This window comes from Glandiceps talaboti, chromosome 10 (assembly GCF_964340395.1).
Source record: "Glandiceps talaboti chromosome 10, keGlaTala1.1, whole genome shotgun sequence".
NCBI lineage: Eukaryota > Metazoa > Hemichordata > Enteropneusta > Spengelidae > Glandiceps > Glandiceps talaboti.
This window is the reverse complement of record NC_135558.1, coordinates 6,004,801-6,023,198: the sequence shown is the minus strand read 5'-3', so window position 1 is coordinate 6,023,198 and position 18,398 is coordinate 6,004,801. Positions and strand designations below refer to the sequence as shown.

Here is an 18,398-nt window from a genome sequence, read left to right as displayed (position 1 = left end):
CACTACTACTGCTAGTACAACTACTACTATTACTACCACCACCACCACCACCACCACCACCACCACCACTACTACTGCTACTACTACAACTACTACTATTACTACTACTACTACCACCACCACCACCACCACTACATGAAATGGAGTCAAGTATCAATTATTTCCAAAAGAAAAAAAGATCAAAAATTGTTTTTCAAAAATCCCCCATTTAAAAACATAAGAAACAATGCCAGTCAAATATATTGGGATAAGCACAATTACAGATAAGTAAAATATATATCTGACCACCAATGTTTGCTGTATCACTATTTTTCAGTAACTTCTTTATAAAGGAACAGTTGTTAGCGTTAATACTGTTGTCGCTGAAATTAATAGAATTAAACATGGTGTGCGTTGGACGTTCCATGAAGTTGAGATGACTGTTCTAATCCACCGGACTTTCATTTCTATGAATATTCATGAGCACCATCGTTTTTGGAATGTCTAACTCAGATGCCAGGTTAACCACTAAAGGGCATTTGAGGAGATAATACAGATGCTAGATTATATTTTATGTGTTTGAGTCCTTAGTGAGTAACTTGTGTTCTGTATGTGCATTGTACATGCTGACTACTAGATTGTATGTTATAGATTATATATGTGCACACAATTAGTATTTAAATAAAACACATTTCAGAATTTTTTTTTTTTCGGAATACGACAAAATATAATCTGTGTCTGAATACAGACTAGTAAATAGTATGAATCATACGAAAAGCTACTCAGATCTGATGGAAAGGTAATTAGTGATTTTACACATTACATATGTACAGGCAGCTTGACGCAGCAGCAGCTGGCTGAATCATTTAGTGTATTATCTTTGAATTTTCGATGTTTTCTCATTGAATTCCTAGGCACAGGCATATGGTAAAATTCATTACCCAACATCATCTCATCCTTTGATCATGCCATCTCCATATAGTGACACTCATCTTCCGACTAGTATCACTACGCAAAAATGACGCAATATAATATTTGTACAGAATGATGGGTTAGAACGGGTTGAGGCTATGACAAGGGAGATTACAGTTGTTTGATTTGAACTCACCTTGACAGATTCTACCATCGCGTGATAGTTTATAACCAGTAGGACATGTACAATAGTAGCTGCCATCTGTGTTGACACATTCATGTTGACATGTACCCGGTCTCTGACATTCATCAATGTCTAAAATATATGGAAATAAAGAGTTTGACAATACATTACAACATATCTTTATGATATACCTCTGTGACCAGGAAGTGTACAACAATAAAATATAAAATAAATATAGCCTGCAAGTGCAATAGCCTGTGGACTTGACTTGGAAAGCCATGATAGTTCCACAGCAACTTAGATATGGAGTGTGCGACAAAGACTTGTCACATAGTCCCAAATCTGAATGGATTTCTTTAGATATGTGTGATTGTGTATATGTCTGTATGAAGAGAAATCACTGGGAGCAATTTCCGGCAAAAAAAGATAAAATAAATAACTAAATAAATAACTAAATAAATAAGTAAATGTGACTTCTGCCAGCCAATATGGTATTTCTGGGTATTCAGCACAAACACAATTAAGTATGCTTTTTTCTTCTCTTTTTTCTTTCATGAGCTCCTTAAGAGCATCATAACAAGGCCTGTTGTGTTACAATAGTGTGAGAAATAAACAATTCATTATAGGTTCACAGCAGAAGACATTAAAGAATCTAATACCTACCTCTACATTGGCCATCGACAAATTCTTTTCCTTTGTCACAGGCACCTTTTAAAGATCCTTCAAGTCTAAGAACCTCATTGCTACCTCCCCACTCAATTCCTGCACAACCTTTCCTATTGGAAAGACGTGTCTCTCCTGGCCGACAAATACATTCATATGTACCACGTAGATTCCTACATTGGTATCTACACACATGAGAGCTTTGACGACACTCATTGATATCTGCAGAGACAAAAAACAACACAGGAACAAAATCTGTTAGAGAATACTATACTAGTGCTATTGTTGATGGTTGTAGAGCAGAAGAAAGCAAGCTGTGCAGGAACTAAAGTCAGAACAGATACATTTAATGTTGTTCTGCCTGTCTCTTACAGAGGGTAATTCATATACATTGTAATACAATTGTTGCATGTGTCTGTCTCTTGAAGAATGGATTTATATACATTGTAATGCAATTGTTGTATGTGTCTGTCTCTTGCAGAGGGTGATTTATATACACTAATACAATTGTTGCATGTGTCTGTCTCTTGCAGAATGGATTTATATACATTGCAATACAATTGTTGCATGTGTCTGTCTCTTGCAGAATGGATTTATATACATTGCAATACAATTGTTGTATGTGTCTGTCTCTTGCAGAATGGATTTATATACATTGCAATACAATTGTTGTATGTGTCTGTCTCTTGCAGAATGGATTTATATAGATTGCAATACAATTGTTGTATGTGTCTGTCTCTTGTAGAATGGATCTATATAGATTGCAATACAATTGTTCCATGTATCAGCATGGTATAATTGTAATACTTTTTGTTAACAACTTACCGAGGCATGGTTTTCCTATTCCATCTGATCTGTATCCCCGAGGACATAGACAGGAATATCCACCATATGTATTTTGACACATCTGATTATAACTGCACTGGTTTTGTCTCTGTCTGCATTCATCAATATCTATTAGGACAAAGTAGACAAAATTAATCAACTATGATGTCACACAAACAACATAAAATTGGACAAAATACTTAATGGATTTATATACATTGCAATACAATTGTTGTATGTGTCTGTCTCTTGCAGAATGGATTTATATACATGGCAATACAATTGTTGTATGTGTCTGTCTCTTGCAGAATGGATTTATATACATTGCAATACAATTGTTGTATGTGTCTGTCTCTTGCAGAATGGATTTATATACATTGCAATACAATTGTTGTATGTGTCTGTCTCTTGCAGAATGGATTTATATACATTGCAATACAATTGTTGTATGTGTCTGTCTCTTGCAGAATGGATTTATATACATTGCAATACAATTGTTGTATGTGTCTGTCTCTTGCAGAATGGATTTATATACATTGCAATACAATTGTTGTATGTGTCTGTCTCTTGCAGAATGGATTTATATACATTGCAATACAATTGTTCCATGCTGACTGTAGATCAGAAGTGTGTGATGTGATAGTGTAAGACTGGCATACTCTGATATTTATGTAAGTGCTTGCAGTGTTCTCTGTGGCTGTGCTTTCATGAGTTTATATAATAGTGAGTGAAAATCAAGCAGAAAATACCCCTACCTGAGAACCTACAATGACACAGACATGGCCGGGGTACTTTTATTATTAAATATTGTATCCAAACGATCCATTTTTAATAAAAATCACAAATTTCTGTTGAGATGGTTTCATGTACAGGAAATGGCCAATGCTCATTTCCATACAGGATACAATGTTTCTGGTATTACGCTGCAGTAATGCAAGTTATCACCTGTACATAATATCTGTGCACGTAATAAAGGCTACTAGCATATTATATCATTCCCATAGTCATGTAATTATATATATTCTTTTGGTACATTTATATGTTTGTATATTTAGATGTTATTCCCCAATATTTTTCTTCATTCAGCCAAGGAAAATGCACGTGACCTAAGGGACCTTTGTCACCACAAGTCTCTAGGCAAGTAGTGATAACCCTTAGGTCAGGAGTATTTTCCGATTGAATGAAGGAAAATATTGGAGAATAACATAATTATACCACTGCCAGTAATATCAAAGAAAAATCAGGGGGGGGGGGATAATGGCAATTTTGAATGTTTGACTCATATTTCGAACATAGCAGACTGACTGACTTACCCACACAGGTTTCATTTACTGACTGACTAACTGACTTATCCACACAGGTTCCATTGCAGACAGACAGACTGCCTGTCTGACTGGCTGACTTACCCACACAGGTTCCATTTACTGTCTGACTGACTGACTTACCCACACAAGTTCCATTTGGAGCCCTTCTGAATCCAGCATCACAGGTATTTATACAATTGAAGCCACCAGGTGTATTCTCACATTCTTTATCGCTTGGACATGGATTTCTGCCTTCGCATTCATTGATATCTGAATTGATTACAGTGAGGAAACAATTTGTAAATACTTGAAAAAAATAATGGGTTGTGTAACATCTCATGACAAACATATCTTTTCTGACACTAGGAATTAGGATATCCATATTATATAATTATATTTCTTAACACTTAAAATAACTGTAAGTAGTTTTCACATAGATACATACATAGATACATACCCAACACACACACTACATACATACATACACTACATACATACATACATACATACATACATACATACATACATACATACATACATACATACATACATACATACATACATACATACATAAACACACATACATACATACATACATACATACATACATACATACATACATACATACATACATACATACATAAACACACATACATACATACATACATACATACATACATACATACATACATACATACATACATACATACATACATACATACACACATACATACATACACACACATACCATTACAGTACATTATACTTACCTATACATCTGCCTTGTGTGCCAATGACATTGTATCCACGCTGACATGAACATCTGTAGCTACCCATTGTATTTAAGCAATGGTGCTCACACAGATTACGTAGCACTCTGCACTCATTGATATCTGCAGAGTAACAGAAAAATGATGAATAACATCAACACTACATTGTAATGTATTACAGAAGTCTTTATGAATTTGAAAAAAATAAACACCTTTGATGGAAAGATATGATTTCGAAAGACAAAAGCTGCAGGTACAGTATATTAATTCAAATTAGTCAGATTCATATGTTTGTATTTTGTTTTGTGAACAGCTTAGCAATACAGTGGGTGACCTCTAAATGTGTTTATGGGTAGTGTAAGTTAAAAAAGAAAGATGAATTTTATTTGCCTTTTCACAATTATTATCTCATCCTGTCTAGTTTTCATAGATTTTAGGGACAGCTTGTTTTCAAAATGTAAATTCAACTGAAATACCAATGCCAAAATGTAAATGTGGCAGCAATAACATGTAAAAATGATTATGTTTGAACCCTTCACACAATATTATTGCAGTTATGTTATCTCAGGCAGGATATGTTACCTTGTCCAAATATTCATTCTAAACTTGATTGACTTCTTTGATCAGGTCATCAATTCGAAGCATTGGTCAATAATCATGTGACGCCATTAATACCTAGCGAAAACATCATTCCACTCAAGAAGTTAATCAAGTCTAGACAAAATATATGGACTACGTAACGTTTCCTGCTCGTGATAAAATAACCTCTATATAAATCATGAAATCAAGTTAATGAATCTCTGTGGACCTTCACACATAATGTTTGAATCACTTGCCTTCAGGGTCAGTTATGATAGAGCATTTACAATGAGTAACACTGAAGTAAAGCACTTTTTCTCTGTGCCACACTCATTTATAGCATTCATTTTACAACCAGTAACACTGAAGTAAAGCACTTTCTCTATGTGCCACACTCATTTATAGCATTCATTTTACAACCAGTAACACTGAAGTAAAGCACTTTCTCTATGTGCTACACTCATTTATAGCATTCATTTTACAACCAGTAACACTAAAGTAAAGCACTTTCTCTATGTGCTACACTCATTTATAGCATTCATATCAAGTGTAGAAGTATACTGTTTCAATTGGTTTATTTACAAGCCCAGCATGTGGCCTTTCTAATGTGGTCAATTAGCAAATGAAACAGTATACTTTTAAACTTGATATGGATGTTATAAACAATTGTGGTAGATACAGAAAATGCTTTACTTTGGTGTATGTATGTAAATCAAAGACAAACCATTGTTGAAAGAGTTTTACCCTAAGGGCATATGTACACTCACTGAACAGAGCATAATGTTTCAGTTCTTTATTTTATATTACGTAATATATCACTGCTTTTTAAATTCGTGTCAACCATTAAATTTTAGAACAGTATATATTCTTGCCTACTATATGCATTTTCCTCGTAACTTATTGTTTATCGGTGAAACTACATCAATTTCTGTTGTAAATGTTTGCATCTCTATGTGGTAATAAAGTTATTAATATTATTAATATTAAAAGCCATGACAAAAAGATAAAATGGAAAGTTGTTAACATACCAACACAATTTGTTCCAGTGGATGATCTTCTGTAACCTGTTTCACAGTTAACAACACACCTAAAGGAACCATCTGTGTTGACACACTCATGTCTATCTGAGCATCCACCATTGTTGTATTGGCACTCATCAACATCTACAATGCAATACAATACAATACAATACATTACAATACAATACAATGCAATATAATACAATACAATGCAATACAATACAAAATTGATGTCACAATGTAAGTTTACAGGCCAAATTAAATCCTTTTGAAATACTGTAATGAGCAAACTGTAACTTAGCTTGATTTAATTTATTTAGATTTAGTCAATTTAGATGTACTCTTTAAATCATTTTAAATCATTATAACGTTGCCATTTTTTTTACAGCCATACTTGTAATTGCAGTAGCTTTTGATTTATTTCAAATGTAAGCGCCTATGAGCACTCTCGTGGATATATGGCGCTATATAAATGTTTATTATTATTATTATTATTATTATTAATTTATATAAATTCCTGAGAATGAATCTGCATATCAGACATACAGAGTTTGAAATGATGAATCATGAATGTTTACAGTATGGCAGTTGTCCAATTCATATGAATACACTTATGGGTTGCACACTATAAAAACCTAGCCAGTCACCAGGAATGCCCTTGACAAACCTTTGCTTTTGAGCAGAAATTTAGATGATGTAGGAAAGACTTTCCCTCAAGTAAACTCAATGCAAATAATCTAATTCAAGGTGGTTGGAACCTGGAATGGCACGGTGCTTGTCAACAAATACAAATGAGTCATCCATATGTACATTAATGTTTACTTTCATTGTATGTATGTTTTGGGGTCTGTGTTGAGAGTGATGTTAGTCACCTGTTTGGTCTTATGACAATTATTATTTTTTTTTTAAATCTGGACATGTATATCGAACACCCAAGGAACTTTAATCTTTCTATTACCTTTACATGTTTGACCATCAGTGTTCAACATCATACCATCCGGACAGGAACATGTGAATCCACCAGGTTTATTAAGACAAACATGAGAACATACTCCACGACTGCATTCATCATGATCTGTTGAAAAAATGAAAGTTGAACAAATATATTGTACGACAACTATCTAACTGAGCCAACTACCATTACACATAAATAATTTAGATATTAATAAAATGAATAATGAAGGTATGTAAAAGGCAAAGACCAACAACCTTACATTATGAGTAAAAAAAACAAAATTGACCTGGGGATATAATTGACACATAGAGTCAAATGTTTGAATCCAAAATTCTATCCCATCAGTCTAGCACTGCAGGACAAGTGTTCATCACATCCTGGCAGTCTGAGAGATTGGGACATGAACTGTGGGACTGATTTGACCCCATACTCTGAACCACACGACTGATTTAAATTTACTTTTGCCAGAATAAAGAGAAATGAGAAAAATAATCCACAAGTGGTCTAATATGAAACATCTCACACTCGTTTGGGGAATCTTTTTCTCATATGAGCTGATATGCAATCTCAGCCGATTGGGAGTGTTGAATTCTATCAGTCTCATCCACATTTTGATGATGTTGATTACTGAATCCTTATATTTTGGTAGCATGTAACTACAAAATTATTCTGCAATGTTTTCTTTAATCAGCCAAGAGAAAAACAGGTGAAATAAGGGGCCTTGTCACTATGAGTCATAGACAAGTAGTGACAAAACTCTAGTGGCACAGGTATTTCCTGGCTGAAAGAATATTGGGAGAATTGTATACTCATACTTTAAGAACACTATGTGAAAAGTACTGGTGATTCTGAAAGTTTTGACTGCTATTTTGAACAATGTAAGACCAACGATATAGCTGTGTATTGTTGTGAAATAATACAATCTGTTTTGATTTTGACTCATTTTGAACATTGCAATATCAATGATACAACTAGCTGTGCATGGTTATGAAAAAGTATAATCAGGGCAAAAACTCCATACCTTCTATTTGAATGCATATTATTGGAATTACAAATAGTATAAAGAAATACAGACATAATTGTTACAATACTTACCAACACAATAAGGCCCAGATGAGTCCAAGTAAAATCCTTCTGGACACTGGTTACTGGGATCTCCTAATTTTAGTGAAAGGTAAAAGACAATTATTGTTTTTTACAATGCTTGTTCTAAATTTTAATTTTGTAGATTTGCAAACTGAAAAATGATAATTCAATGCTAAAGCACTCAATATGTATCTAAATGTATGAAGTTCAAGATTATAGTCCATGCAAATAATTTTTACAGGATAAATGAAGATGCCTTGGTGTTTCTCTGAGACATGTTTTCACACACACACACACACACACACTAACGCACGCACGCATGCACACACACACAAGAAACAATTATAGAAGTGCCACACACTGTGACACAGTGGTGATGTAGAAGTAGTCACGTTACCATGCTGCTTATCAGTTGGAAAGTGAACAATCAAAATCATCAAGTCCATCAGTAAGTTTTTCAGCAGAAGCCTTTTTCCACTGTACTCGATAAATGAATGACAATGCTTATCACTTTAAATGTAACTGGGTATTAGGATTCTGCTCCTGTGTGTGTTGTGTTTCTGTCATTGTTAGTCTATGGTTGAACTGTGTCTATCTTAGCCTAATAACATCATGTCCAATAAGTGAAATATCGAGGCAACTTCATTTCTCCTGTAAGAAGTACTTTCTAATTTCTAGTCCAAAAGTTGAACAATTCAAACATTCATGAAAATAGAATGACATTGCCATCATAACTTGACTAACTTGAGATATCATTATCCCATACATTCTTTTGTAACCATACCTTTGGCAATAGATGTAGCAATCTCATATTGCAATACTTCTTTGAAAGGATCATAGTCAACTCCAAGCCCAGTGGCATATAGTTTCTCTACTAGGTAGGGCATTCTACTATATTGTGGGTTATAGTTGATTGTGTGATTCCATGCATAGGGCAGAGAGCGTCCATTGGTAGTAAACATCCTGGTTGAATAGGCATAGATCTTTCCAGCTCCAACCTGAACATAGTCTTCTGTGTAGGGCTTTAACAAAATGTCCACTGCTGATGATAGCCTGGGTACATTTCCATTAATAAAGACGTCCACTAGAAGCTTACCGTTAGCATCCAAACCTCTTACGTCGTGTACCATTTTTAGAATTTCACCTGTGGACATGGTAATGAGTCAAAGTTACTGAGACAGTGTATAGAACAAAAATGACACAGGCCACTACTTCTACACTTAATCTTATCAAAGCCTATTCAGCAACTGGACAAGGGTGCTACTGAGAAAACATATCTACATACATCTATCTATATTCTGCTATCTATATCATGTGTAATAGTAAAGATGTGAACAAGTCATTTTGCTTTGATGCCATCCATGAATCGCTGTAATGTTGGAAGTTCTATGATGGAATTTGGTAGCCTTGTCTGTCATTGTGTTTAGAATTCTACCTCTTGTTGGCTAACCATGAAACATGCATAGAAATTTTACATACCAGCATAGGCAAAGTGTACTAATCAAATTCCTAACTCCCAACCAGCAATTTCTTGTGACACTTTGTGGTGAATCACAATAAAACCCACTTTTTTAAACTTTGACCTACACATAACAATTTTGTTAGACATCATGCAGTCTCAAAAGTACCATCATCTTTAATGATAATGATATTTAAATTTGGTACAATTACTTGCTTGTAATGTAAAATATCATACAAATTAATGCAAATGTTCTTTTCCTGTCCAATGAACATACTGAGTAAACGCTAACGTGTCTGGCAAGTGAATACAAGTAAACAATTATGTTCCTGGCAAATGAACCCATGCAAAAATCTTACGTCTAGCACATAAATACTAGTAAAAGGTGTACCTGTAGCAAATTCTACTTGAGTTTGTCTCTCGAAATAAGCCTTGGTCAAAGTATACCCATTAACAGCTTCACCTATTTCAAAGGCTGTGGTCCAATAGATAGGTGTTATCAGGGATATCAGCTTCCTCATCCAGAAACCTATATGTGCAAAAAAATCCAAGTTTCATTCATTGTAAAATTGTCAAAACTTTTCTTACATGTACAAAGGTAACTCAATCCTAAAAGGCTATGTTTCAATCTCAGGGGTCATCAAATGAGTGTTATCTCATCAGTGGCATCATAAGGATAACATAGGAACATTCTTTTGTTCAGAACCAACTATTTCTATGGCTCTGCCAGACAACTGTTTTTCACACCTAAATTGTAATCTTAAGTTGCAATGGGCTCAGTGAAATTTCCTGACTTAAAGGCTATTCATACTCTGTACGTGACAGTAGACTTGTAAATCAAGTACAAATAAGGCATCATACTACATTCTACATAATTATATGCTTGTATGATGGTAAGAAGTGGCTGAACATAACACACTCTGATCTCAAGCGTGCATGAATATATATATACACTTTGAATTCTATAAGAACAGCCAGCTACTCCTTCCCCAAGTCTTTTATTGGAAACTACACATTACTAGACTGGAGCCTTCCTGTAAAAAAAACTGAGCAAGAAAACTTGATAAATCACGATCACATGCTGTACATATCATATATGTTGTGCCAATGCTGCAACGAGGACTTTGCTTTTATAACAATGTCATGTGTTTACTTACCCACAGAGCTAGGTACATTGTAAATCTGTGCTGTAACTACGGTGGAACTTTCATCAGTAGTAATATTTGCAACGAGCGGTGAAACTCCAAAATCAATATCATTGATTTCTCCTATCACATTACCCACTACTTCATTAGGACCAGCTGAAAAGTACACAAAATACTTTAGTCTTTATTTTATCTACAATTATATTATAGCATTACCAATTCCAGTGAATTTTGTGACGTCATCGCTGTACATTATTACTGATAATGTACTCCATTATTGGGCATTGCGGCCCCGGAACGAGCATAACAATACAAGCTTATTTGTTCTGTTTCTTCGTACGACTAGGTATTTTTTCGAAATGTATGTTGTTACTTATGATTGTCATTTCCACTGTTTAACCCTTTGCTTCCTGTATAGGTGGCCCTATATAGGACCCCCTAGGGCCTGAATAAATTTTAGAGACTTACTTGTCAAGACATTATAACTTTCATATGCTTAGGACTTTGTTTCTATGACAACTGACCCAACTTAAATGTGGTTTATGTAAAGTTAACATGTTACAGTGTACCAAAGTGTATTGTTATGCAAATTAGCACATTGTTATGCAAATGATATTATTGATTATTCTTCTTACTCACTGCTTTTTTAAAATAAAATCCATCCAAAACTATGAATAAAGTTTATTTTACTCACCCCTACTCTGTTTTTTCCCTGCAATTACCCTACTCTACAGTTTCCTCCTTTTCCTAGCTAAATCTCTACCTGCACACTCCGGATCATTGTACTGGTAATCAGTCATATAATGATATCGTTGGAAGCAGGGTACTGGGCACATTCTAACTTTACATGATCCACAAATGTACTTAGTATCTTTCCTGTGCATATGTATCTGACATTTTGATTTTGTTTCTGTTAAGACTGGTGCATGCTGCAAATTTCTGTCGAATCTAATGTCATCACTTTGGGTTGTGGGTTTTCTCCCTGGCTTTTTCACATACGAACGACCTGCAATCAGTTCCTCAATCAGCTTACCACGAAACTTACGTTGAGTACATCTTGCTTGTGGGTTTGCTTTCTTGTAAAGAAGGAATGCATTAACTACACATACTTCAAGTAGATACCAGAATATTTGTAAGTACCAGGTAAGTCCCTTCATGTGACGTTTATAAGTTGAAAGGCGCTGGTCGGCCAAATCAACGCCCCCCATGTACTTATTGTATCTTTCTACAACTAGTGGTCGATCTACCTGCTGCTGCTCCCATCTACCATTGACCTTAACTGCCCTTAGTACAGTATCACTCTCTGCAGTGACTGGTAATGTGGTAAGGGCATTCACTATTCTAGAGTCCTTCCAAGCAATAGCTTTCTGTCTTCCCTTCTGCCAACAAATAAATTGCCCACGTGCAAGATTTTTTACCACTGGACTTTTCGGTTTCATTTCAACTGGCAGGCCCTTCCTGTTTGGTCTAACTGTCCCACAAGCTAAAATCTTCTTATCCTTCAATTTATTGAATAAGACAGGGGCTGTGTAGTAGTTGTCACAATATAATTCATAACCTTTATTATGAAATGGAGTAGTTAGTGTCAAGACTACATTATCAGTTACTGACGTTTCAGGAGGCACTTGTACTTGTGATTCACGACCTTGATACACCTTCAAATTCAGGACATAGCCAGAGGTAGATTCAGCCAGGTTGAACACCTTGATCCCCCATTTATTGGGTTTGTTCTTTATATACTGTTTAATTCCTAACCTTCCTTTAAACTTGATCATGGTCTCATCTAAAGCTAGTTGTCTCTCGGGAGTATACACTTCTCTAAACTTTCTGACAACGACATCAATTACAGGTTTTATTTTCTGAAGTTTATCATAGTTAGGGTCATTTCGATCAGTGGGTAGTGCTTCATTGTCAACAAAGTGAAGATATCTTAAGATTTGACAGTACATGTCACGAGGCATATGTTTTCCAAAAGCAGGGGTCTGCGTTAGCCAATATTCAGACCAATACTCCTTGAACGACCCCTTCTTGTCAACTAATCCCATCGCTAAAGTTAGACCTAAAAACACTTCAAGATGATCGACGGATATACCTTCCCACGCAGACTTCCGGTTGTTTGGATCACGACGACATTGATCAGCGTAGCGGTTAGTTTCAGTTACTATTTTGGTCATAAGTTCCGGAGTGAAAAAACAATCAAAAACATCTTTCGCTGATTTATCATTGAAATCAAAATTTATTCCTGAATTTTCGTTAAATTCAAAGTCATCAACGTCAGTTATGTCGATCGAGTCGTCGTCACTACTACTATCACTACTACTACTACTACTGGAGTCGCTGTCATCGGGTGACATATCTAATTCTGCCTCGTCATCTGAGTAACGTCGAACTAACCTGGCTAATGGTACGTCGTCCTCTATGTCAGACGGTGTAAATCCCTCAAATTCTGAGTCAGAATCAGATGAAGAATCAAAAATATCAGCGATCACGTCACCCACTGACAGTTCGTTGTTTACACCGGTCGCCATATTTAGATTTTCATTGATAAATTTTCCGTGAACTACGAATTTTGACCGTTGACCTCTTCGTCGTGTTATGATAAACAGCAATATACATATCAATGGACTTTTGGCGGCAATTTCTAGGCAATTGAATTGCTAATACCCCCCTATAACGAACAATGACATCATACGTTCGAGTCAAAGGTTGCATTGCATACATACGCCTTTAGGTGCCTCTCGGCTGCAACGGAGTCTAGGGTGAAGTACGCCCTCAGGCGCCTGCCGGCCGCAAAGGGTTAAAAATACAACGCATTCATGAAACAAGTTTGTCTTCACAGCAGTTCATTGAAGTGTATATGTGTGTGTACGTGTACGCACGTGTGTCGCTATGATTAGTATTCAGCTTCCGGGCCGAACATGGCAGACGATGTTCAGCGCTGTGTATAGTATACGTTGTTTTGCGTTTCTCGGTCTACAAATTCACTGGAATCGGCAAAACTATAAAATAATAACAATAATGTATGCCCTCCCAGTCCATAATGGACTCAAGCAAACTTTGCACTCCATAATGGGCTCGGCTGTCGCCTCGCCCATTATGTCGTTCAAAGTTTGCTTGAGTCCATTATGGGCTGGGAGGGCGTACATTATTGTTTAAATATTATGTATTGGGTTACTCCACTTCTGTACAAACTGTACAATTATCAATCTTTCAGGAATAATTTCTGTAGAATGTTTCGTACCCATATCACTGAAAAAAGGTGCTATTGTAGCACAATTGTATTTTTTCTTTTATCTTTACTTGTTTATCTGGTTGCCTATCCAACCCTTTGGTTACCTTTACCATATATGCCATCATTTGGCTGTTGCTATGGGCATGGTCTTGTTGCTGCTATAGGCATATTTGCATTCATCCTTTGGATGTTTATCCACTTGCCTAACCATCTCTGCTGTTATCTTGGCAATATACACCATCATTTGCCCATTGCTATGGGCATGGCTTGTTGCTAAGCATATTTGCATATATTTTTGAATGTTTACATCACTTGTCTATTAATTCCTGTTATCTTTGAAATAGATACCACCATTTAGCTGTCGTTATGGCTGTGGTCTTGTTGCTAGGTATATTTGGATACATTCTTTGAATGTTTATTCATTTGTCTATTAATCCCAGTCGATATACTTCAGTTAGTTTCATTTTCACAAAATTTCAACCACTGTGTGTTGTTTCAATACATTCATCAGATCGGTAAAACATAGAACCAATTAGTTCTTGTATCACGACCAAAGGTTCTAATTGCTTGCGAGTAATGTTTTACCTGTTTGGGTTGATAGGCTTTGTCAAACTCTCCATTTGTTGTATGTTGTTGTTTCAATAGTTTAAATTTCAATGTTGATGTCTAATCTGAAAGATGATCTTTACCTCTACATAGTTGTGGGCTACACTGGCTTCTCTGTGAATCATCTCCAGGACATGATCTACCTCCATTTCTGGGTGCTGGACTTGTACAGCTACGATATCGGATCTTACTTCCCTCACCACAGGACTTGCTACATTGACCCCATTCACCCCATTGAGACCATTCACCATCAACTAATGAGTTCAAACACATTTATAAATCCAGTCAGACTTTGTTCTGCTTTAAGTACACTGACATTGACTTAGGAAGGAAAAGTCCAGTCAGATTTCTTTCTGCCTTTAGTATTTATTATTGTTCATCAACTTACATATGATTTGAGATCATAAAATAGCACCTTGGTACTTTTTAATACTCCTGCTTTGAAATGTTGCAAAGAAGTTTCACTTCACTGGACATGTGTTCAGCAATCTTGAGGATTTCCTACAAGGCTTTATCGGAAAACATCTTGTGGTGACATCACAAATACCCTAATCTCTTTGTTTTGACAAATACAAGGATTGTCAAGACATAGTGGCTGTGGTACTCACAACGTCATCACAAAAGTCTTAAGCTGTTTCCAATTCTCAGTACCAATTGTGAGAAAAAATCAGGGGGTTACCATGCAAATTTATAAAAGAAGTCAAAATGATATTAAAATTAACCTATCTTGGAATCAAACATTGCTGTGGGATACTGTTTTTACTTTTTTAGGGAAAATAAAAGATTGGTGATTTCCTTGGCAACAAGATGGTGAGCCCAACATTTCTGTTATTACTTCAAAAGGACCAACAACAAGCTTTCATATGGTAAACTTTGGACAGATTTTAAGAACTCATATTTTCATGGAAATTCTTCTCAGAAGTGTATTCTCTATGTAACTTTAAAAAATCCTTCCATGAGAGGTAAAAAAGCAGCGGTATGGTGAATGTTTTATGCAATTGGATTTGATTTGATACCAGGAAATTATTTAATGTATATCTTGCACATCACATTCACTATCAATACACACACCGGTAGATTAATCAAATGGAACCCTGTCCAAATGATGTCTTAATACTAATCAGATGGAACCCTGTCCAAAGGATGTCTTAATACACATAATAATCGAACACAAGAAACTGACTTCATTGGACATCATTAGCATATATCTTGCTACATTCTTTACTCAAAATATCAACATAAATACAATTACAATAATCAGATGGAACCCTGTTCAAATGGTGACCTAATACAAATAGTGTATACAAGACTTACTTGGACACATTTGGAGATTACATGTTCTCATGTTTGCATTGGTACCTGGGCATGCTCTTCCTCCATTACTAGGTCTAGGATTGTTACATGTTCTATAACGTTTTTGTTGACCTCCATTACAACTTCTACTACATTCACCCCATTCCTCCCATCTGGACCAGCCACCATGCACTTTAAGGTGAGCAAACAATGCAAAGACAATTAGTTAACAGTCGTGGTTTCAATCTCAAACTGTTGCATTAGTGTTTTCTTTATCAGTTGAGCCATAAGATTACACAGGATCATTCTTTTGTTCTGGAGCAGCTTTTCTTATAGCTCTACCAGTCAGCTGTTTTTCACATCATATTTTACTCTTAACCTGAGCTAGGCCTTTTGAGGCTCAATAATAAGCATATGTACATATCACATATGGTATTGCTCCTAGATTTTTTCACCGATACAATCAGTATATTTAGATCTGTCTTGTCAAATTAAAAGATGTCAACATCAAAATCTCAATGTACTTTTATTTTCAAAAAGACTAACTTAGCAATGATACAAAATTCAGCTTTAGAATACTTTTTAATGTTCAGTCAAACACTGCTAAACAATATAGATGTATTGTAGAAGTTATTGAACAAATTAAAGGCTTACAACATCACATGTTGGTAAGCTTTTAGTCATTTGCGCAAATTTGAGTAATACAAGAACTATCATTGGCCTAGTTGGTATTTCCTACTAATACCATGAGATGATTTGATGATGTTCACTATCTTATTTTCAAATTAAACTCACAATCACATTCAAACCAATTATTGTGGTTGGTTGGTATTAAGGGGTTTATATTTACCTGGGCAGCCATCTGTATTGCAGAAGTCAACTTGTCTCTGCATACCTTCACAATATCTACCGCCATACTGTGGTGTAGGTTGTGTACATGTACGTTGCCTGTGACGTTCTCCTGTACCACATGATTTGCTGCACATGGACCATGGGCTCCACAGACTCCATTTACCATTAACTGGAACAAGTAATATACAGTTCAAAATTATACCTCATGATGAGTCAATGCAAACGTGGCTAACTATTTACACAAGTCTTTGCAGACTGTGTACTTCACTAGAGCCTATAAGGATCATTCTTTAGTACGGGGATCAACTTTTTCTGTAGCTATAACAGACAATTTATTTTTTACTCCTAAAGTTTAATCCTTATCTGAACTGGGCCTTTGTTGTTACAACGAGAGGTCTTCTATTTGTTGTGAAAATATCACAATACTTTGATGATATGATAGAGAAAAATTAACCTTTAAACGCTCAATTGTTCTCCTAAAACATGTTATTTCCCTTACTGCTTGATCCATGCTTGCATTGCATTACACATTTTTACACGCATATATTATATAAATGTACAATGTATAAACATATTCCATGGATTTACATTCAGGTTTGGAACAGGACTGTATTGCATGCTTGTTATCACGACTCTATCTGAACTGCAAATGCTTTCCCAGTCAGTTGACATCCCTGAATGATTGAGTCATTACTCCATGATTACCCCCAAATTCTCCACATGAAAGAGACATGGTCGAGTGATACATCCTCCCCATTGAGTCTGAAGCACAGTCACCCTGGTTTTGTGAGAGAGATATGACTGGGTGATACAGCGTACACTCATCAAGTCTGTAGAAGCTTGTCGCATGTTGCACATATGTACCCAAAGTAAAACTGATAAATGGATGTTATACCTGCACATATCTGGACTTTACATGTCTGACTTTGTGTAGCAGAACCAGGACATTGCAGACCACCATCCCTGGGAGGCGGATTATTACACTGCCTTGTACGTAGCTTGGTTCCCTCACCGCATGTTTCACTGCATTGTTGCCACGCAGACCATACTCCCCAATTACCATCAACTGAAATTATACCATACATGCAAAGATCCTTAAATTCACATAAATTTGCTTGTTTTAGCCTTTCATGTTTCACATATGCAGTGTATATGTACGAGAGAGAGAGAGAGAGAGAGAGAGAGAGAGAGAGAGAGAGAGAGAGAGAGAGAGAGAGAGAGAGAGAGAGAGAGAGAGAGAGAGAGAGAGAGAGAGAGAGAGAGAGAGAGAGAGAGAGAGAGAGAGAGAGAGAACTGTGGTGTATATAGGTGAATGAGTGTGTTTGTGGTGTGAATAAATAAATGAATGCATATTTGCTTACATGTGTCTGTGACTGACTAACTGACTGACTGACTGACTGACTGAATGAATGAGCGAATGAATCAACAATGAATATCACGCAAAACCACTTGTACAGTTCTGACTATTCTGGATCATAACACATACGTCATAATACCATCTAAAGACATATTAAAGTGCCCATGAAAATACAAAT

General features: G+C 35.8%; 1 protein-coding gene across 1 annotated transcript in view; it reads right to left on the bottom strand.

Moving 5' to 3' along the window:
* Nucleotides 1–18,398, bottom strand: part of LOC144441309 (hemicentin-1-like) — an 80,626-nt gene that overhangs the window by 5,894 nt on the left and 56,334 nt on the right. The window contains exons 40-54 of the mRNA XM_078130866.1: nt 17,759–17,929; nt 16,862–17,032; nt 16,033–16,203; nt 14,802–14,972; nt 10,893–11,036; nt 10,127–10,264; nt 9,061–9,420; nt 8,286–8,348; nt 7,194–7,310; nt 6,245–6,379; nt 4,638–4,760; nt 4,009–4,137; nt 2,564–2,692; nt 1,739–1,960; nt 1,088–1,207 (exon numbers count right to left, since the gene is read on the bottom strand). Coding sequence (XP_077986992.1) covers nt 1,088–1,207; nt 1,739–1,960; nt 2,564–2,692; nt 4,009–4,137; nt 4,638–4,760; nt 6,245–6,379; nt 7,194–7,310; nt 8,286–8,348; nt 9,061–9,420; nt 10,127–10,264; nt 10,893–11,036; nt 14,802–14,972; nt 16,033–16,203; nt 16,862–17,032; nt 17,759–17,929 — 2,364 coding nt within the window. The remainder of the gene's footprint in view (nt 1–1,087; nt 1,208–1,738; nt 1,961–2,563; nt 2,693–4,008; nt 4,138–4,637; nt 4,761–6,244; nt 6,380–7,193; nt 7,311–8,285; nt 8,349–9,060; nt 9,421–10,126; nt 10,265–10,892; nt 11,037–14,801; nt 14,973–16,032; nt 16,204–16,861; nt 17,033–17,758; nt 17,930–18,398) is intronic.